Here is a 22,693-nt window from a genome sequence, read left to right as displayed (position 1 = left end):
ACTCATCAGGATGCTGACAAGGAGGGCCCGCATTACAATGTGCTGGCACCAGGCCTGAGAGACAATGATGATAGCCACAATATGCTTAACCATGATCATAATTATCATCAGCTGCACAAACAGGAGTTTCTAAGGGCTGTTTAGACACACGGAATAATGAAAACAAAAGCCCTGGGAACAGCCCGTCAACAGAGGTGGGAGCTACCATTATCAGTAGGTCTACTGAGTTGCGGTAACTGCAGTGCAATGCGTCAGACCTGGAGTCTGGCACTCAGGATCCCTTCTCTGTTTGAATGATAGCTTTACTCACTGGTACAGAGGGAGCAGGGGAGAGAGGCCAGTTAAGTCCAGGCTGGCTCTTAGTTGCAAGAGAGGACTGGTGATAATGTGACAATGAAGTGGTATGTGGTAATAGTTTCCTGCATCCTGGGGATGGAGGCATGAAGGCAAAAAGTCACGGGGAGAAAATTTGGTTCCTTTCAACTGAGACAGGCATGAGCTGCCCACCCAGCCTGATGAAGGAGGCAGTAAAGGCTACCTTTCATTTCCAGCTGGGGGGATGGGATGTGTGTGTGTGTGGGGAGGGGGTGCTGGGGGTGGAAATTTGACCGCATGGATGACTTTGTGCTTCACGAATAAGAGGGAGAGAATAAGAGAAACCTGAAATTTGGGGACATCATTGATTCTTCTTCTCTAGCGTTTATTACTGTCAGCTGGGGTGTTTTAGCTGAGCCGGCAGTTTATTTATAGGGAAATTCAATTCTCTCTTCCTCCCACTACAAATGGAAACTTCGCCCCACCAGGTGTCCTTTCAGCCTCTCCTTTTTCCCCCTTCCCTCAAAGTTGGGGAGGGGAGTTCAGGCCATGGCCCCTCCTCCTCCCCGCAGTCGAGGACAGTTATGTAATCTGGATTGTGAAATATAGGAAAGGCCCGCTCTCCACGTCCCCCACTAACTAACGACTCAGATGGGCCCCTCCCCCTCATGCGAAGCCCTCCTCCCCTTAGCCCGCCCCCGACTAACGCAGTAGAGTTCTGGGCTTGGAGTTTTGGGGGCGAAGCTATTCCTGGTTCCCTGGCCCCTCAGGGGGCGGGGAGGTCCTGGGGCGCTCAGGGGCCATGGGGGAATCAAGGTCAGGCCGTTCGGCGTGAGCGCGGGGCGCCGGGGGCCACCTGTGGCGGCGCGTGGAGGGGGGCGTGGCTAGGCTCACAGGCGCGAGGGCCGGCAGAGCAGAAGCGGCCGGCGCGCAGCTGAGCCCAGGTCCCAGCACCCGGCCCGCGCCTCGGGCTTCCGCCGGGTCAGCTGACTATTTAGTGCGGAACTGCGCGCCGGGCGCTGCTGCCCGCCGCCGCCGCGCTCTGCGCTCGGTGCTCCGCTCTCGGTGCTCCGCTCTCGGTGCTCCGCGCCGCGCGTCCGCCCCGTCGTCATGGCCGGGCTCGTGGTCAGTGGAACTCAAGTAAGTCCGCCAGGACGAACCCCGCCTTCGCTTGGGGCAGTCGGTGTGGGGAGGGAATGCTGAGGCAAGGGGCCACCCGGAGGTTCGAAAGAGCTCCTTGCCCCCGCTCAGGGGGGCTGCGTCTGCAGCTGGCGACTCTTTCATCCCGCCCTGGTTTGGTGAGGGGACTTTGGGGCCTGGCATCCCCCCCCCCCCCGCCTTGGGAGAAGAGGGGAAGGCCCCCTAGGTCGACAAGGTCCCCTCCACCTCCTCTGTCCCTACTGCTCGCTGCTAAGGCCAGCCACGCCGATTTCTCGTCAGGCTGAGTGGACCATGCCCACAGCTGAGGCTACTTTTAGGGGCTCATACAAAGTGTGTAATTTCATAATCAGAAGAAAATAACTTTGGTCAAAGACAATCTCTTAATATATTCATCTTCATACTAATGAAGTTGTAAAATATAAACATTAGGGGTGTGTGTGTGTGGTTTATTTTTTAAGGACCCCCGGATGGCAGAAGTGCCTAGGTCCCACTAAAGACCATGAAAATCATAATGCATGCCAGCAGGCTGTAGGTTTGTGGCCACACTGCAGACTGCCTCTGGATCCTAGACCTAGGGCCCTTATTCAAGGCAGGTAGAAGGCTAAGCTCCCCCATTTTTATTTGGGCATCTGATTTCTTAGTGTATTACATGGTTGACCTAGAATGTTATTTCGTTCAGGTGTGCAACATAGTGATTCGACAATTCTATACATTATACTTTGCTCACCACAAGGGTGGTTAGCATCTGTCACCATACATACACCTACAACATTTTTACAATATTACTGACTATATTCCCAGTGCTGTACTTCTCATCCCCGGGACTAACTTCATACCTCGCAGTTTGTACCTCTTAACCCCCTTCACCTATTTTGCCTATCTTCCCACCCGCCTCCCCTCTGGCAACCACCAATTTGTTCTCTCGTATTCGAGTCTGTTTTTGTTTTTTGTTCATTTTTTAGATTCCACATGTAAGTGAAATCATATGGTACTTGTCTGTCTCCGACTTCTTGCACCTAGCATAGTACCCTCTAGGTCCCTCCATGTTGCACAAATGGCAAGAGCTCACTCGGCACCTGACTTCTTGAACTGGAGTCTGTGAGGAATGGCAACATTCCAGTTTCAACTCTGGGTGACAGGCACCTAGACTCACTTGCTTTCAGCCCTGCAGTGGAGCCTCAGGTGTTCTCAGTCATTGCTGGAAGGATGCTGGCCCAGGTGCCTTTTACCTTCTGGAAAAGCCAGGTCTCTCTTTTTAACCTCTGATTAAGCCAGCCCTCCTCCCGCCTTTCTTTGCATGCCCTAGAGAAACAGTTCTGAGGTTTTGAAGCTCTCCCCTTGGATTGCCTAAGGCAGGTAGTGTCAGGCACAGTTAGATTTTTGAGATTTCTTTGGGCAAGTGTTTCCACCTTCTCAGAGTTCAGAAGTGAGCAGGCCAGGGAGGTAGCAGGCAGTGGGAAAGGTTAAAAATGATGTGTCTTATTTAGATGGCAGGGAAAACAGCTTTTGGGAGTTAACATGCCTGCCTAGAGGGAGGAGCTGGAGGAGAGGGGATCTGCCCAAGAATACCCCATTCCCCCCAGACCCTAGGTCTCTGCATTTCAGACTCAGCATTCTTTGGGTGTAGCTTCTTCCAACTTCATGGAGCACTTGATAGTAGGGCTAAGAACATTCCTGTGCGGCCTCCTCTCTTCCTACATTTCCCTAATTTGATCATTTTCCTGCATCCTCTGCTTTGAGCCCACTCCAAAGGGCTCAAAGGCGATCACTAACCTGTTGAGCCCTTAGGGGACTTTTTAAAGCCCATGGAGCTGCTGGGGGAGGAGCTGAAAAAGACAGGCTGAGAAAATGCTTCTGGGGTGTTAGTCCCCCAGGTCCTGAATCTCCTAGACCAGTGGATCTGAGTGGCAGCCCTGGGTTTAGGGGAGGGGTGGTGTTTTTTTTTGTTTGTTTTTTGCATTCTGCCTCTTTTAGTTTCTAATGACAGCCATAACAAGAAGTAGTTCCTGGAATGTGTGTCACATGGTACTTCTCAAAGTTTGGTAGAGCCATCGTCAAAACAAAACAAAACAAAAAAACCTTCCCCGGAGCCCATGGTATTGATACTGTTCTTATTGCAATGTTGCTTAAATACACAACCAGATACAACTTTTTCTAAGTTCATAGAGACCTATCCCCCAAATAGAGATGGTTTCAGTGCATAGAAAAAAAAACAAAAACAAAAACAAAAAACCCATAACACCACTAAAACAACTAAATGAGATGGATTATGTTTTGTTGAAATTAGGTCATTGCTTTGAAGCCGCTGTGGGCTGACTGCTATTGCCCTGGGTTTTAGAAGTTTCTCGGGCCTCAGTCAGCCCTCCTTCTACTCTTCCCTGTAAACTCTCTTTATTCAACATGAATCTGACTTCATTTGGCCTTCTCTTGGCTTGACTGCGTCATTCATACCACACTAAATCCTCAATCTTCTTTTTCTGATAGTTTATGACCAAGTAGTGACATCAATATAATTGTAGATGCAAATGCAAACTTGGAATTTGGGCACTGAAATCCTGTGCCCAAGAGGGAATAACAAATCCCTTTCTTAGGAGTAGTGGTCTGATTCAAGTATTTACTGAGTGGCTACTAGGTGCTGAGGACAATGCTGTGTACTCTAATAGGTTATCTTCTCATTGTAAGTTGATGATCTAGGACTCACTGGGATTGACTAGGTAACAGCCAGGTGGTAGGCATTTAATAAATGTTAGTTCCCTTATTCGCCATACCTTTTGGATGTAGTTGGTGTTAGACTAGTTTATAGAAGAGGAGACAAACTCTGAGGTTGTGACCCATCCAGGATAACACAGCTAGTAAGTAGTAGCACAGGGACTGTTTCTACTCTGACAGACCTTTCAGTACTGTGAGGTTAAAATCAAGGATCTTCCACCACTGGCTGGGGTCAGGCATCAAAAAATAATCGTCTCTGTACGCAGTCTACTAACAAACCTAGCGTCCTCAGAAATGTCCAGAGGGCCAGACTGTCCCAACTGCAAAGAGAAATCTGTAGTCTTCTGCAGTTTGGTAATTCCCCGTGGCTTCTGCTTAGAGGGGCTGGGTATGTGAATGAAGGGATTCTGCACAGATACTCTTGTCCTCTCTGGTATCCCTCTGTGGGGGGGATCCTCATATGTTTTACATGCCCCTGATAACGGTGTCCCTTTCTGTTACCATTCCACACAGGGTCGAAGTTTTGGGATACTGGTGATAATAAAGTAGGCAAATGAAAAGTACACAACTTGGTTCTTCAGTCTAAAAGTAATCGACTAAATGCAATGACTCTTGGTCTGGTTGTGCTCTTGCTTCTGTGGCATTCAGGGTCTATTAATCTCAATTTCCCTTATTTGCTCAAGTAGCAAATTATTTTTGGTCTGGCTCTTTTGGCTTGTTACATTAGGTGGTCCTATGCGCCAAAAAGCTTTCTGACATCCTGAGAGGTAATGTCTTCCACTCAGAAGCACTTCCTAAACATGCCTTTCTTATTATGAGTGTTGGTTGCAGTGCCTGGCAGTGGCTGCTTGCAGCTTTTAAGCCTTGTCCCGCCGATTTGGACCCTTACATGTGGTCAGCTGAACTCCTATCTCTAAATGCTCCTAGTTTAGCACGGGGGTTGGTGGGGGTGGGGTGTCCAAGCATGCAGATGGCTTATCAAAGTTGATTTTCATGCTAAATTTTAGAGACTTGGTCTTCACTGGGGAACAAGTTGTGCTTTAGTTTTCCTGGGATGTTGTGTTAAGCTGCTGTAATAAAACAAGCTGATAAAAGTCCTGTTAGGCATGTAAATGGTCTGCACGTTTCATGGTGATAGGTTCCCTGGTGCTCCTTTTGCCTCTGAGAGGGGATCGAACAGAAGAAAGAGGGGAGCAAATCTCCCTCTTTCCCTAGGTTCTGCGCTCTTCTGGGGTTTTCAGCATCCTGTCATGAGGTAGTTCACAACCTTTCAACTAGGAACACACGTTTTTGAAGCCAAAGCATGATGATAAATGTACCACTGGTGTTTCTTGATCAAGAAAATGCACATCCACGTGTGGATTTGTAAGAACTCCATGGCGCCCAAGTTGGAAGGTACTATTCCTGGGGCAGGACTTAAAAGCCACATTACCCTGGGCATGCCACTAAAGTCTTAGTTTCTTTGTAAAAACATGAGGGGTTTTGAGAAATCGGGTCCCTACAAGATTGAGTCCTTGGTGAGTCTCTAAGGACAGAGCTCAGTTTCTACATCTAAACCTCAGCCTCTATGCTGTATATACCACAGAGATCTTGAATACTGATGTGTATAAGATGGGGGTGCATGATGGGGTGAAAGGGATGGGTTTTCTGGGGATTGCCATGGGCCTGCAGGGTCAATGTAATATTCTAGGATAGAAACTGCTGCTGATCAAGTGGGTATCCTGAGGGAAATTGAAGTCCCTAGACTGACTGGGGCCTTACATCCCCAGTCTCTTCTTGCTGTGTGATTTCCATCTCTGCTTGGAAGCCTACGTTTATTACACGAGGAGTTCTGAGGAAAGATGGCTTCCATGTAGAAAAGGGAGGTTGCTAGATTGAACTTGGAGACCTTTATTTTTTAGCCTGTGTCTTCCTGAGTCCAAATTATTTTATTGGAATCAGCTATTTTTCTGTCCTTTCTCCCCCACTTTCTCTCCTCCAGAAATGAAGTTACTAAGGGAGTGAGTACAGGATACTGTACTGTCAGCAGTTTGTCCCCATTGGATTGGACAGGCGTGGGAACGGACTTGAAAATTGAACTTATTAGCGTAGAGTGTGATTTTTTTTTTTCTTTTTAAAAATTAGCCTGAGTCCTATGAAAGTGCTATTTCTGTAGTTCTAAGATTGAATATTAGTAAGTCATAATGTTCAACTTGATATCTAGAGTTCTGTAAGACCACCACATTCTTGTTCCCCATTAAGGAGCATAACCCCTGGGGGAATCTTATTTATTCCAAGACGTTCTTACCTATATGTGTAGGAGGATATGTATTTGGAGAAAGGATCAAGATTGTTAGCCATGTGATAGGACTGAATTTCTACCTGGCGGTTGGGGGGAGGGAGTTCTTTAGGGACGTAGCCTATGTTTTGATTCCCTGGCCAACTCTCACCTATGGGTTTGTTTTATGGATTTTGGAATTAGTGCCTTGTGGTTGAATTGGCAACTATCTGTTAAAAAAATGGTTTTCAAAGATTGAGTGGTTGGAGCTGTGAGAAAGCCCTCTGACCGTCCTACAATCAGAAATTCTGGCATCAAATTTCAATTCAGCTTCTTAATATTTGGACACATACTAGGTTGTTAATAATGATAAGTAAAAGAAGGCCTAAGGGAACAGCTCTGCAACCCGAGTGGGGTTGGTCGCAAAAGGCTCCCTGGAGAACAGAGGCTTGGAAGCTGTGGCCACCCTTCATTTCCCTGTCGCCTTCAAATCAGTTTGTACAGAGTGTGGGGGACATTTTATACACAGTGATAATAGGATGAGATTGGCGGTCTGGGGAGGTTTTCTTGTCCAACCCTATTTCTTCCAGCACCCTGCAGGTTGAATGCTGGTAAGTGCATCTGCTGTGTCTTTTATGAGGTAATGTGCATAACAGGGTATTTGGGGGAGGGGGGGACAGGGGGGGAGAGGGAGGAGGGGAGCCAGAGGGGCAGCTGTTGGAAAGGCCCCTGAGCGGGAGGCTGATTGCTGTGATTATATCAGCGCGCTCTGACATGGGGGCTTTTCTGGACACCTGAATCTGGCCAATTTTAGTCCAATTTCCATTGTGCTGGCATTAGTCTCCATCATGCTAAGTGTACCAGGAAAGGGGAACTGTTGGCAGAGTCCCTGAAGCCCCCAAAGCTGATTTGATCAGGAAAACAGTCACAAATGTGACCTTTTTTGTGTGTGAGGAGCGCGTGCGTTTAAAGTTGCGGAAGCAATCTTCGGATCAATGACTCAGGGTTGGGAGCAGCTGGGCGATTTCCGTTTGCCACATTGTTTCTGTTCCATTTAATTTCCAGGTGTCCTACATAGGCCAGGACTGCAGAGAAATTCCAGAGCACCTTGGCAGGGACTGTGGACATTTCGCAAAGAGGCTCGATCTGAGCTTTAACCTTCTGAGGTATGTACCCTTCACAAGATGCAGACCAGGCCAGGGAGGCCCAGTCCTCCTGGTCATGGCCTGCAGGTGAAAGTCACCATCCAGTTCTGCATAGGGTGTGGGGCTCGAAGACATGTGGCATCACACCCCAAAAGTGGGGCTTTGCTTCAGATGAATCTTTGGCTAGCCTCTTTGCGCCACTGAAAAAGCTGTGAGTGTGGACATCTTCCATTTCCCCTGAGGTCCTACAAGATGGCCAGCATAGTGTTGCTTCGTTCTTTTCCTTTCTCACTGATACCTATGCAGACAAATTAGAATACTCTTGGGGAAGGAATGAGATGGAACCAACAAGGGCATTTTGGGGCATTTAGGAGTGCTTTTCTGGATAACCCCATCTCCCAAAGTTTTGCGAAATCACAGGTAAGGTGTATATATGTGTGTTTTCTTTCTTTGACTTGTGTTTTTTTTTTTTTTTTAATGAATTGGAACCTTAAATATTTTGCGATGATTTCTCCCAGATGGTATTTCAAAGCAATTAAGACACTGTTGGCATGGGGCAGGTGGGAGGGGAACTCTAACAACTGTTCCAGTCTTGGCAAAAGTTAATGTGACCTTCTGTATTATCCCATTGGAGAATACAGTGTTTTTTTTCATAGAAGGTTTCCAGTTGTGACTGGTTTGGGGGCTTGGAAGAGGGAAATAGGAGATACTTAGAAAGCAAGTATCAGTGGGATAAATGAGCAGGGGTCAGGGTGGTGGCTTTTCCTAAGAAGCTGGTCCCCTGTAGGGCTTTTCTTCTAAGTGCTCCCTTGAGAACTCTGCTGTCCTCTGAAAGGAACAAACTGTCTTGGGGTGGAAGGAGAGACGAGGAGCTCGAATCCCACCCCAGGGCTCAGGCATTTTTGTGTTTCCATGCCTTGGAGTCTTGTCTCTCCCAGCCTCTGAGTCAGGACACTTGGGAATTAAGAATTTGAGAGAAGATGGACAAAACTCAGGGCATTAAGGCACCAGTGGGTAGAGGGGACTTTAAGCCAACAGGGCTTTTTGTGCTGATCCTTACTGAGATGCACCTTTAGGGAAGGGTGTGCAGAGGGTTATGTTGAAAGAGAGGGCTCTGAGTGCATGCGTACAAGGGTTTGTATGATTCTGGGGAGATAGGGAAACTGAAAAGTCACAAACTAATATGTGGTGATGAGAGGATGCCAAACAAAGAAATGCTGACTCTAAAGAAATTAAGGATGATTTTTGGTCCTGATACCCAAGGACAGGACAAAAGTATGCAGCCTGCACTGGGTGGTGCCTGAGACATGTGTGCCCCTTAAAAAGCTCCCCAGTGCAGACTCGGGGAAAGGGTTTCTTCACTTGGACATTGGAAGGGGCTCTTTCTGTGTGACTGGTTTCCAGAAGCTTGGGGCATTGTGGCTCAGGCTGGGGCTGCCTTGCTGTTGGGAGCCCGGATGTGGGTTGGAGGAGGCTGGGCCCCATGAGGGAGTGTGTCAGCGGGGACAGGTCATGGGACTGAGCTGTCAGGTCTGAGGAAACAGAGCTGTCTTTGTCAAACTCAGAGGCCCTCCCTCCCTTTGGCAGAGAAGGGGCTGGACCCTGGGAGGTGCGTGCGTGCGTGCGTGTGTGTGCGTGTGTGTGTGTGTGTGGTGGTGAGCAGAGTCCGTGGTGAGAAGGGGCTCTGGGCTCCGAGGGGCTGGATATATAAGGAAAGGACAGGTTCTAGAGGCAATTCAGTGAGAGGAAGGTTAGTAAAACAGAATTTGAGGGAGGGGAGTTGTGAATTTGATTCTCCTTTGTTGGGAGGAGAATATTTCTGTAGTGTTGAGTTTGACGTGCTGTCCCATCTGGTCAGGAGCCTGTTCTTTTTGGTGTGTGGTTACCACACTGGGTTGTAGCTGGATTGGGGCAGGGATGAGCCATGGGGTGGGGGGTGAGGTCTAAGGTTCAGGAAGAGTTTACATGAGGACTTGGTTAGGCTAGAGGGGCTTACAGACCAGAATGGAGAAAAGCAGTCCCAACTTAATGTGGGTATGTTGGGGTTGGATCCTCTTTGACTGTCTTATATATCTAACTGGGGGGTGAGGGGAGGTGACGCTCTTTCTCTTGGGTGTCAGAGGAAGACGTGAGCTTACTTAGGCACTGGTCTCCATCTCCGCCTTCAGCTGGACCAAAATAAAAGATATTTTTAGATGCATAGCTAATTCTTAATAAAAAAAGAAAAAAGAAAGAAAAAAAAATAAGTGGCCAAGGGGAGAGAATAAATGAAATAACGTGAATCCCCAGCCAGCATTCTGTAGAAAGTTCCTCCCTAGCTCAGCCTCGCTGTCTCCATGGGATTGGGGGAGCATATCACCTGGTCAGTTTGCCCTGCCCCCAGGATTCACCATAGTTCCCAGCTCTAACCACCTCTCTGCTCTGTTGTCTGCTGTTCTACCTGTTGGCAGCCTGTCTGACCCCGTTTACGATATTCCCTTCATTTCTCCAAAGCCCAACACAATATAACTATTTATTACAGACTTCTGCCAGTTCAAGGTATCCTGGTGGGGGATGTGGGTAGTATCATAGCACACAGTAGGAGACACGCTTGGGATAACACTGTTTCTGGAAATCTTTTGGGTGCTCCCTTGCCATAGAGAATTTCTCCCTGGTGTGGCTCCCATTAGGGTCAGGGTTCCTGCATGTGACCCCGTGCCTCTGTCTCCCAGCCCATTTCTCACCTTTCCAGGTCACTTACCCTCTTCCCAGAGCTGCCCTCAGAAACCCAGAATTCTTACTTTGTTATATACAGAAAAATCATTCTCCTCTTTTCTTAAAGAGCATCTCTGCAGACCCACGCCCTACCCCCCACCCAATCCAGAGAGTCCTATCAGAGTATTGGCTTAAACAGAGCAATAACCCCGAATTCAAATTTTGCTACACCTGTAGGTCACAATATCAACTGTAGTCTGTTTGTATTTTAGGCTACGGTTTGTTTTTAGGCAAGGAGTTCTATTCATTTTTTTGAATGGCTCATACTTGCACATGGCTTTAGAAGGAACAAACATGCAAAACACAGGAAAAAATTCGTTACGTGAAGATCCTTTAGCCTCTCAGTTCTTTTCTGCCCTGCTGTTAATAGCTCCAGAGCTATTTTGTGCAGATACTCCAGTATGAATGAATGTCTTAAATGGCCATATTGTATTCCTTCTTGCCAAGATAGTAGTTAAAATGGAGGCACCGGGCTTCAGTTAACCGCTCCCATTAGGAACATCGTTCTCTGTTGTCTGACCACTAATTCATAACCATACACCGTCAACATTGTTAATATCATGCATAGAAGTGATGGTTCTGCTGATTCTTCCTATGGTCACCTGTTTATGCTTTAGGGAAGGATGCTTATGGATTTATAAGCTCTAAACTTCAGTTTTAAGTCACTATGTATATAAACTTTTATCCTGTTACACCTCTGTGTCCTCTCCTGTGTTAACTGTTGTGAATCCTCTGCTCCTTTTGGATCCTCCAATGGTAAACTGGTTACCTGTCCACGCACAAGGTTGTGGAAGTTCAGGCTGTGCTGTTTCTAGAACTCTTTCCTTAGGGAATGAAAGTTGCTGGAGCTAAGGTGCGTCCTGTCAGGTTGGAAGTTGGAAAGCGAGGCAGGACAACAGGTCCGAGTGAAACTTCTGGCTACCTCAGAAGACTCAAACATTCTCTCCTCTGCCCTTTCAGCCTGCATCTCCTTCTTTTTTGGACATGATTTCCAGGGACGGGATATTGCCATCCACCCTCGAATGGGGGATAGAGGGTTTAGGGAGCTCATCAGGTAATGCCTGAGAGGAGGAGTGTTGCTCCTTGAATTCGAATGCATTAATGATCACAAGTCCAGTGTCTGCATCTGCGTGAAATCGTACTTTAGGTTTTACTTTTTGAAGATCATTTTTTGGAGTAGAAACATGATCAATATAGAAATGTTAAACTTAAAGTTACAAGGAAACGCTCTTTCTTTCAAATCACTGATAATCTCACCACTGGAAATCACCGCTGCTGACATTTTATTGTCTTCCAATCTTTTATAATGCCAAATATTTAAAAACAATGCTGTTGCCCACATTGTGTTGGAAGCATTTTCCCATCAGTAAATACTGCAGTACAGTTTTTAATGGCTTCTTATTTCTTAGTGTTGGACATTCAGATTGTTTCCAGACTTTTACTGTTAAAATATGTTATAAATATTCTTGTAATACTCATGAATTGGTCTCTGTTGAGTTTCTTGGGACAAATTCCTAGAGACAGAATTGTCAGAGGGCTCCGATAAAGATATCAGATTCCCCTCAAGAGAGGTTCTACCAATTCCTGCTACTAAGTATATTTGAGTACCCATTGCCCCAAACTCTTCCTTGAACTTGTTTTTGACGTTTTCATATTTTATTTTTACCGTGATCAGTAAAAAGAACCTGTGCTTTAGCCAGCTCTAGTTCCTTGATCTACTCAAGGCAAAGAGTGCTGCTTAATGAGCTATTCCAGCTTCAGTCCCCCTGCCCCACCCAACCCCCCAGATTGGGAGAGGACAGAGTTCTCCGTGGTGTTCATCCCCCTCCCCCAAGGGCCCTGAGTCCTGAGTGGTGTGAGTGGGTCGCTTGCTAAGCTCGTCGAACACAGCGGGCAGAGCAGGGCTCCCATGGCAAATAGTGATAAATATGCCTGTGTCAATCTGGCAATAAAATCAGGAGGGTTTAATTGATCTATGGCAACAGGAAGCTTACGTTTTAAAAATTAAATTATTTGCACTTGCATCTTATTTAGCATCCCTCGGATAAATGTCCTCGATGGGGGAATTGCTTAGGAGAAAATTTCTTAGGTGGGAGTTTGCTTGTTGCTTCCCTAGCTTTGGCCAGGGTGAAGAAAGTGAAAGACTGGAGACTTTGGGAAGCTCCAGTAAAGACATGGTGGCTCTGTGCCCCCCGCCCACACACAGGCAGTGAGGTGGACACTTGGGGGTGCACTGTAAGGGCTTCGAGGACAGGCGCACCACCATTTGTGTCTGTTTTGAACTGCTAGATGAAACTGGGCCTGGTAACTTGGTGCAAAACTGGGAAAATGGGCAAGGAATGAAAAGGAACCTAGGCTTTGTGGTTAGACACCCTGGCTTGAAATCCTTCTGTCACTCACCAGTTGTTTAACTGTCCTCAGGCTGACTGCAGAAATTCTGAGTGTGTGACTGTGTAAAGTGCCTACAAATTACCTGGCACGTAACAGGACTTCAAGAAGCATAGCTGTAGTTAGAGCTAAACATGTTGCTGGGGAGGCTGAAAGCCCAGGCTTGACCCTCCACAGGGGCCATTTCAATCTATGGTAGTCATTGGGGTTCCTTATGGACATTTGGGATTTTCTCTCCTTCCATGCGTGGTATGTTTGTACATCGCTGTATCTTTTGGTGTGACCAGCCAGCAGATACTTGAAAAGCCAGTGCACAGTTTGCCAATTACGCTTCTACCTGCTGTAATCATTGGGTTCTGACTGTAAATGAGCAAAACCCTTTGCTGATCCGTGTTGGACATCAGTTTTAAGAGAACTAAATCTGTTTATAAGAGTTTAGGGTATTTGTTAATGCAGCATAACCTAGCCTGTGCTAACCAATGTGCTTCAGTTCTCCAACTGTCTTTGACATTCCATAGGCTCAACCCAGTCGTCCTCTACATATTTTTCATCTTTGTCAGTTAGGAGCATACCTTTGTTCATAATACAGTGGGAATGCGTAAGAGAAAATTCTCCACCCAGACTTGGAACAGTTCAAAGGGCATGTTCTATGCAAGTTGGTACAGCCACTGTACCTCCACAGTGTGGAGGTCCCTTAAAAAGTTAAAAATTGAGCTACCCTATGATCCAGCAATTGCACTACTGGGTATTTACCCCAAAGATACAGACGTAGTGAAGGGCCATATGCACCCCAATGTTTATAGCAGCATTGTCCACAATAGCTAAATTGGGGAAGGAGCCGAGATGCCCTTCAACAGATGACTGGATTAAGAAGTTGTGGTCCATATATACAATGGAATATTACCCAGCCAGCAAAAAACGATTTCACAACATTTGCAGCAACATGGACAGGACTGGAGGAGATAATGCTAAGTAAAATAAGTCAAGCAGAGAAAGACAATTATTATATGGTTTCACTCATTTATGGAACATAAGAAATAGGAAGATCGGTAGGAGAAGAAAGGGAAGAATGAAGGGGAGGTAAACAAGGGGGAATGAAGCATGAGAGACTATGGACTCTGGGAAACAAACTGAGGACTTCAGAGGGGAGGAGGGTGGGGGATTGGGATAGGCCGGTGATGGGTATTAAGGAGGGCACATATTGCATGGAGCACTGGGTGTTATACGCAAGTAATGAATCATGGAACATTACATCAAAAACTAGGGATATACTGTATGGTGACTAACATAACATAATAAAAAATTATTATAAAAAAACCAAAACTTACCATATGATCCAGTAATTACGGTCCTAAATTTTTACCAAATAAAGTGAAAATTCACACACACACACACACACACACACACACACACAAACAAAAAAAAAACCCCAAAAAACAAAGGGCATGTTCTGTTGACATGGGTCTTCATCAAATCATTTCTTTGCAGTCAGGGACCTTGTTCATATGTGTTTTTAAAACCCAAATGTAGTGGTCTTACTTGGACAGCATGTTGATGGTGGAGTGGGGGGTGGTAACAGAGCTCATGTCCCTAAACCTTCAGGGGTAGAGATGATGGTAGAAAAGATAGACTTTAGAAAGATAAACTGTTAGTGAATTTTCAAAACCGTTCTAGAGCATTGATAAATTCTAAGGGTCTTTGTATGTTGGAACGAGTGGTCTCTCTAACCTGGGCATTGTTGTGAAAAGCATCTTTTTTTGTCCCAAGAATATCACTGTCGATTCTCATGTCTCCAGCTCCCAACAGAACATACAACCAAAAGGTGAAGTGGAAACATGACTTGGCAGGTAATGTTTAAGGTCTCAGTAGCAAGACTTTGATTTCCTGTATTTAAAGTTGCTCAAGTAACCTCCATCACTGTAGCACCACCAAAAACTGCTTGAACGGGAGGGAGGGTGGGGAGGTCACTAAGGGAGCAGGTATCAGGGTATAAATGGCAGCACCCTCTTCCTCCAAGAACGTCCCTAACCCTCTGGTCAGGGAAAATAGGTTTTGAGCCATTGTGGGTAAGACTGGGCTGGGGGAAGTGGTGGGAGACTGGAGAGAGTTGTCTAAGGGACCGTAATGAGGTTCAGCTTTCTCATAGATGATGATGGTCCCTGTAACTTGCGGTGTGATTTAGAAAGTGCTTCCGTAAACAGTGTCTCCAGATTTCCTACTGTGTTTCTCTAGATTAAGAAATTTTTAGACTTTCTCATAATGCCTTTTATTTCCCTTGGCATCCATTTTACTCCCTCAGAATCTTGGGTTTAATTTCCCTTTTTTTATAAAGTTCTTCTTCCTGAGCTTTTTGAACTTGGGCCTCATGACTCCGCCTTCTCCCTCTGCCCTGCTGTCTATCCTGAGGACCTCACTGTGCCTGTGGATAGAGCCGCCTTCCATGTGTCAGGGTACCAGCTGGAAGCAGTGGTGTTTTGGGGGAGGAGGTGAAGATTTGGCAAGCTTAACCCTTTCAGACTTTGTACTCCCTGGCCCTTTAAGTTCTCAGCCACAAAGTTGTGTCCTAATGATGGAGGTAGGGGCTTTATTAGCAGTTAGTGAATGAGGCCAGAGATGTGTTGCAGGGCATGGCATGGGACAGCCGTGGACAAAAAGAATCCTTCCCCATGCCAACTGTGCTTTGTTGAGGAAGACTTCTGAGTCCTGTCCCAGACAGGTTGTAGAATGACTTTTGAGCTTCACAATAAGGCAGCCTTGCAAATAAGCACTGAGAGGTGACTGGCTTCACTCTCCAAAGGAGTCTAGGGACAAGGTATCAAACAGGTGATATCAGTCATGTTTATTGTCTTAACCAGTATTATGGAGCTCCTACTACTTGCCAGAGCTGAGCAGAACACTTCAAGTGTTATTCAGTCTTCCCAACCGCATTTACAGTGGGACTGTTACTACACACAGTTTACAGATGAAGAAACTGAGACCCAGATGGGAGAAGATGTTTGCTCTAGACTACCCGGATGGTTCAATGAGAGAGAGCGGAGTAAATGGCCTTGGGGATTTGACTTCATCTTTATAGTTACTCCAAACTGCTTCTTAAGATATAACTTGTTGCTTTTGGTGTGTGAGAAGATGGGCAGCCTGTTCCAAGTCTGTATTTCCTTGCGCAGGGAAAAGGTTTCTTTTTTCTTCGAAAATCCTGAGCAGCCTGCCGAAGCCACCATTGTGGGGTCACAGTGGATTCTGCAGCTCCGAATTGGAGACCCTGTTGGCTTCAGAGTTCTATCTGTTGCATTTCTCTTCTGTGTTGCCAAAACCCTGATTGGGAAATGTTGGGTTTGCAGGACCTCATTGTGAGACCTAGTCTGGCTTGGAGGTGGGAGGTTCCCAGGGAACTTACTCCCTTCTTTTCTTGACCCCTGAGCTGTGAGGTGTGGCTCAGATGAAGGCCACTGCCCTGGGAAGTGGCTTCACAATTGCTGTGGCTTAAACTGTCCTCTGTCCCAGTCTTGGGATGGGGACCCTGAGACCCATTACTGCACGCATGAGTTTTGAGTCTGGAGAGAAGAGGGGTGTGTGCGTGTGTGTGTCCATCCGTCCATCCATCCGTCCCTACTTGTACATGTATTCACTTGCACATGTATTCTCTTGCATGCACACACCACCATCTGAAAAACCTCTTTCCTCTTGTCTTCTCAGGGACTGCAGTGTTGGTGATTTCAGCTGTTCCCTGCTCCTTTATGATGAAAGGGGAACGATTATGCTTTTTGCTGGGTGTCTGTGTTTAATTGCAGGGATATAATAACTACAAATTCTCCCTGGCCAACACTTTTCTAATAAAAGGTCTCTTCTCTCCCAGCTGCTTTCCCTTCCCCTTCACACCCCCACCCCCATCACTGCCACAGCACAAGGTCACTTAGGGTTTTAAATGAGGGAGAGAGACACATATGTTCAGGTTTCTAGAGTGTCTCTCTGTGTGTATCTCTCTCTCTCTCTCTCTGTCTCTCTCTCTCTCTAAAGACCCCTCCTCCTCCTCCTCCAGACCCATTATTACAGAGATCAGTTATGTGCCCCCCACCTTTGCACCACCTCCCCTAAGCTCCTCTCTGAGTTTATACAGAACCCGATTTTCAGTCTCCTGGGTGTCTGCTTTTTCTCTGGTTTTGAAGAAATAAGAGACGGGTAGAGCAAAGAAGACCAACAAAAGAGGTTTAAAAAAAAACCCTAAACCATTCTTGAGATAAAGCAAGACTTATTAAAAACAATTGGAGGGGAAAGCTGGAGAGGGGGTGTTAACCCCCACATGCCCCGTTTTCTGCAGCTGGAGAAGTGTTTTAAGAAAATGCACCATTGTTAAAACTTTTTTTTTTCGTTGATGGATTTATTTATAAGGTAGAGAAATATTTTCCCCATAATTGGGTAACTCTTAATAGTAGCAATTGCATATTTATCAGTGTGAGGGGCTGTTATTAATGTAACTGTCAGGCCCAAACACATTTCTGCATTAAATCCATTTAGTATGTGCATTATTCGGGCTCGAATGTCACCGGGACATCAAAGCCCCGTAGGCATGGAGAGCTCAGTGCCCTGCTGTGGCTGCCGAACAGGCCCTTGATCAATAAATGTAACATGTTAATGCAGAGCAAATAGAATAAAAGATTTCTTTGACAAGACATGAAAAATCACCTTGTGGCAGCTGGCATGTGATGCCGTTTCTGGGGAGACACTAGCAAAGTTGATCTGACAAGTAAAGAGGAGAGATGATGGTTGTAAGGTGCTTTTGTTTCAAACTTCTTTCTTGACCTGTCAGGTTTTGAAGGCGCCTCAATGGCTCTTTTTTGTCATGTGAAAATTGTAGTCTTAGGTAGTTATGAAGCAGTTATCTCTTCTCAAATTGTGAATGCTGCTGTTTAATTGATTCACTTAGCATTTGAAACTGTCACGCATTAATAATTGCGAAATCCTGTAGATACTGCTCTAGTGTGTCATGCTTAAATGTGTAGTTATCAGAAAATTAATATCCTTAATGAACCGGTGCTTTCAAACTAACATTGCATGAAATCTCTTTTGCCCTTTGATTTGCTGAAGCCACATCCGCCAGTTTGCAGAGAATCACCTCTCGACAGTTTGCTTTCTTGATGCCCGACAAATGCCAGCTTTGCTGTGGGTACATCGCATGCTCAATGACAATAAATATAGTAATTATACTGGAGTTAGTAATTAACATAATTGTAGTCAATTACGACAAATACAGTGCAGAGCTAAATAAATGAGAGGGGAGAAATTAGCAAGCTAATTGATTTATCTTTACTTGGCTTTCTATTACAACTGGCAGGGCTGTTTTTCTTGGGGGGGGGGAGAGCAGGGGAAAAAGTCCCCTCAAGGATTGTTTACAAATAACTGATTTTGTTTTGAAGTTGCTTTGTCTTTTGACTTATTATGCGTCACCCCCCACTCTGCTTACAAGGAGGAAAAAGGAAAGAAAAAAATTTAAATGCCAAGGGAACATTTTTGTTAATTTAGCTATATCAAACCGAATGCAGCAGCTAAAGCGAGACAGGATTTAGCTTTCACTAAGGCTTGAGTTACAATTTTTTCTTCCCAGCTATTGCTCTGGGTAAAAAGTTCGTGTGTGCGCGCGTGCACGGGTGCGTTCTAAGTCTCCATCAGCGAGGTGGTGCTTTGCGGAATAGTGCATAAGGGGGCTATAGATGCATGTTAATTTGCTCAATTTTGTGCTGCTGGCTTGGCACAAGAATTGGGCATATTTTACTTGGTTCAGCCTCCACTTGGTCTTGTCACACCTCCTCCCCTTGGTACCCAAGGAAGAGCTGGTGGAAAGGAGTGGCCAGTGTTGGAGATGGCAGGTGAGGGGCTTCAGTGAGGAGCCCCTGCTTACTTTTCCTTCTTTGCCACACTCCAGCATTCCCTAGGGTCCTGGGCTGTCACACTCCTGAGGCTGCCTGGAAAGTTTTTGTTGGGGCCTCAGTGCCTATTTGTTTTCAGTTTATTCTGTGCTGCCTGGAGCCCTGGTTAATGGTGTTTATGGTGCGTCCCTGTTCTTTGTTCACCCCTTTCCATGTGACTGCCGTTCACGCCACTCGGGGAGTACGTGTGCATGTCTGGCGGCTTGGGGTTGCATCCCAGCCTGTGTTTCCTTACAACGTTCAGGAACAGGAGTTTTTTCTTTGCCTCCTGACACAGGAGGGGCCTAGTGACCAGAGCTCTTTCAGGGTTGGAGTGCTTAAGATCTTACTCGGGTATTACCCAAGGTTAAAATTCAGTGCTTTCCGGACATGACAATTCAAATAGCCAGCATCATTTCTCAGGCTTCTCCATCCTCCCAGGTTATTCCCCTGAAAATTAAGCAGTTTAGCAACAAAAATTTGTTTCAAAGACTTTAATTTAGCCCTTCCTCCTGAAGACTCCACCGGCTCCGTTTCTAGCACCATGTGAAGGGAGGTAGAGGCAGCCGTTTTACTTCTACGTAGGTGGTGCATAGACTCTTGCAGGACCTCATGTGGAATTCAGTTTTTTGGAGGCCTTAAAATGCTGCCCGTGTCTGGGAACAACAGGATGTACTGGGACACTGCTTAGTGTGGTCATTCTTCATGTGTACTTTATTTGGAAATCAATTTCTGATATGAAATATTTATATACAAGGAATCACTTAAATTATTTAAAGTTTGCAGGCATAATGGCCTTTCTGATGAAGTCTCAAATTATTGTAGTAAAAATGTGTGGGTCTAAGGGGAAAAGACTTTCATTGTTGGCGGGGGCAAGACGGTCTCTGGAACTCTGGCCTGAATTTGATACGGGTCAGTGAGAAATCGGATGATTCCTACGTAGAGCTTTGTTTACCGAAGAAAAGGTGCGTTCTCTATATTGTCTGCCTCCAGTGAGGGCACTGTGCTGTGAGCTCCTGGGAGAGGCCGTGGGGGGAGAGACAGACGACGTGTGGAGAAAGGCACTTTTGCTGTTGACCACTGTCAGAATGTGACCTCTGTGGTAGTTTTGTCACTTTATACTCCACTCGGCTGCTGGTTTTTATGCTGTTTCGTCTCCTGAATGGCGCTCAGATGTGGAGCAGATGTGAGTGGGGAAGAACCTAGGATGATGGCAAAGGAAGACTCTCTTCATTTTTAATACTGTAAAATTAAAGTTGCCCCCGTCAGAGCTAGTTCCGTTTTGTTTCCATACTGCTTAAGAAATAACAGGACGGGGATCATTGAGATGTATTCTTCTCAAATAAAATGCTGTTTGCAGAGGGAGCACTTCTCCAAGACTCTTTTCTGTTTCACTGAGACCTACACCCATCTAGATATTTCAATATGTGTGTTCTGAGGTGCTTTATTTCTTAGAAATCCTAGTTTTTCTTTAACTTGGCAGCAGCCCTGTTGATTGAACCTATGAAAATGCACTGTGGGCTGGAGCAGAAAGTGAGAGGGGACGGAGTTAGTTAAGAGCTTTTGCTGTCCACTTTCCGAGGAACCGGATGAGTGGGCATTTGCTCACTTGCATGTCCGCGTGTGACGGGATACCTTGGAGTTGCCCGGTGGGGTGTTCTTTTCAAGGACTTATTTTTCAGAATGTATTCCCCGTCTCCTCTGAGTGCATCACTGTGGTAGCCCGATTCCTCAGAATCTACACCTCCTAAGAACAGTGGGTGATTAGGACCCTGAGGATGAACCTAGGAGGGTGGGTGGAATGTCTTCAGTTGTGCTGACAGGTGAATTGTGGGTCTGTCTTGGTTGGTTCTTGTGAATTGCTCCCAGGTACCTAAGCCAGACTAACCTCACAGAATGCTAACCATCCTTCCAGTTGTAATTAGAACAAACCAATATCTTGAATTCTGTTCTTGGAGGCTGGGCTCTGCTGAGAAAACTCAGCCTGACCTGTGGTATAGAAAAATGGAGCCTGGCAATGACTCCCAAAGGTCTTTTGTCAAGTGTCTGCCTCTGGGAAGTACTGCATTTATACCAGACTGTGACATGAAGCCCCGGAAGAATGACTGTAGGGAATAAATTTAACCATAGAGTTGAAGGGTTTTCTCTTCTTTCTTTTTAGCTGGTGAGGGGAAGGCAGGTCTGGGGGTGACCTAAGTCTTGGAGGATGCCAGCAGGGTTACAAGGTCTTTTTCTTTCTAGCTGCCATGTTTAACTGGGTCCCTCCAGGTATGCACCTCTCCGTCAAGTGGTCTTCATGGTCTTTCAATGGCTCATACAGCCATGACCATAGATTACCATTCAGCTCAGTGGAGGTGGGGAGTGCTCAGAATAGCATGGTTCCCCCAAAGCTGTCAGGAGTTGTCCTTAAGGGCTAGAGACCTTGGATCATTGTTCTTCATAGGTCACTTCTGTTTGTTGTAGATATGCAAATACTGCGTGCATGCTGAGTTGCCCAGCACCTGGAACTTACAGATGTAATGTGTCCCCTTAAAAGCTCACATGCTCAATGTGAAGATAAAGTGAATCTGGGTTAAATTACTAGAACTATACAGGGCCGCTGTCAAATCTAACCAGAGGACTTTGAGAACTTACTAGTTCTCTCCTATTGGGGAGGATAGTTACTGTTTACTGTCTGGGAAGCTTCTTCTCTTTGAATCAGTGAGCAGCTGTGGGAACCACATATAGAGAGGAAAGGTGCAACAGGGACTTGATCCAGGTGAGCCGGGGCTGGCTCCCAGGAGGGTCTCCCTAGATTGCCACAGGGCAACACACCTCAATTTAGTGCCAGGGGGGTACTATTGATTCTCATGCTCAGAAAGGTTGCCCGAGGGAGGACTTGGTCAAAGGAAATTTGAGGAAAAGATTGGGACTTGGGCCAAACCTTGAAGAGAGAGCAGAGTTTGCCACGCTGGGTCGATTTCTGGGAAGGGTAAATAAGCTTGCACAATGCCAGAGCTTTGGAACTTGGTTTGTCCTGAGTGGAGACAGTGAGACCCTGGTCTCTGTACCCTCAGGAGTTTGTGGGAGTCTAAGAGGAGAGGCATTGGAGAGGATGGCAAGCTCCCTCCCATTCATGCAGACATGAATCCCCTGTGCCAACCCCAGGGGTGGTTCTGCGACATGGAAGCTCAATGGGGAGGGAAAGGAGCCAGGCCAGAGTCTATGGTGGTGGCCAATCAAGTACGGACTTGGGTGGGGGGAGGTATGGATTCTCCCCCTCAACCTTCAACCTGGAGTGACAGGCATGTGGCGAAGACAAGCCAGTTCCAGCTGGTGGAGGGCAGCCCTTTCCCAGGCTAGGCAGGGCCTGAGTGTCGGCCCTGACACACATACGTGGCAATTATGCTGTTTGAAGGGTCACAGTTAATGCAGTTCTTCCATGACTCCTGCTATAAGCATGCTGTGCCACTTAGCACCCAGCAAGGCCCTGTGGGCTGGCCCCGGGCTCATTCAGAAGGGGAGGAACCAAAACTTGAAATCTCATCTTTGAGAAATTGCACTTCATAATGTCGTTCCATGCCACGGTGTTTCTGCAAGGCTGGCACTTAGGGGTGTATCCCCTCCCCACCTTGCGCCCTGTTGGTTCTGTGAATGCCTTGGGGCCTTTGCAGTAGCTCTGCCTTCCATTGGAATGTGAGCTTTTCCAGGATGGGATGACAGCTGCTTTCAGGAGAGCCCAGAGCAGACTTCCACATGTCATCGGTGCCCCTCTACTGGAAAATGCTATCTAATTTGGGAATTTCTCACTTGCTAAAATGGATGTTTAAAAACATGATGTTACTTTAAAAGAGATAGCAGTAATGCTAACGACTTCCCTGGATTATCTTAAGTCCTTATGGCAATGTAGGTGTTCCCGGTTTGAAGACCGGAATGAAAGTGTGTGGAGGGGAAGGGACTTTGCCAAGGGCATGCAGCTAGCTGGTCAGTGAGGAGCCAAGACCCCAATCTCAAAACCTACATGCTTAGCTCATATACTTTACTGAATTCCATTGTGTTTCCCCCAATCCTAATTCATAGCTGTC

At 46.4% G+C, this 22,693-nt stretch overlaps 1 protein-coding gene across 1 annotated transcript in view; it reads left to right on the top strand.

The window, feature by feature from the left end:
• The first annotated feature begins 1,226 nt into the window (after window positions 1–1,226).
• Window positions 1,227–22,693, top strand: part of LRMDA (leucine rich melanocyte differentiation associated) — a 1,004,984-nt gene continuing 983,517 nt past the window's right edge. The window contains 2 exon segments of the mRNA XM_040624819.1: window positions 1,227–1,455; window positions 7,508–7,608. Of these exon segments, the coding sequence (XP_040480753.1) occupies window positions 1,426–1,455; window positions 7,508–7,608 (131 nt within the window). The 5' untranslated portion in view covers window positions 1,227–1,425.

This window comes from Ursus maritimus, unplaced genomic scaffold, assembly GCF_017311325.1.
Source record: "Ursus maritimus isolate PB19 unplaced genomic scaffold, ASM1731132v1 scaffold_7, whole genome shotgun sequence".
Lineage (NCBI taxonomy): Eukaryota > Metazoa > Chordata > Mammalia > Carnivora > Ursidae > Ursus > Ursus maritimus.
Note: the sequence above shows the minus strand (reverse complement) of the source record. Positions and strands in the feature narration are given on the sequence as shown.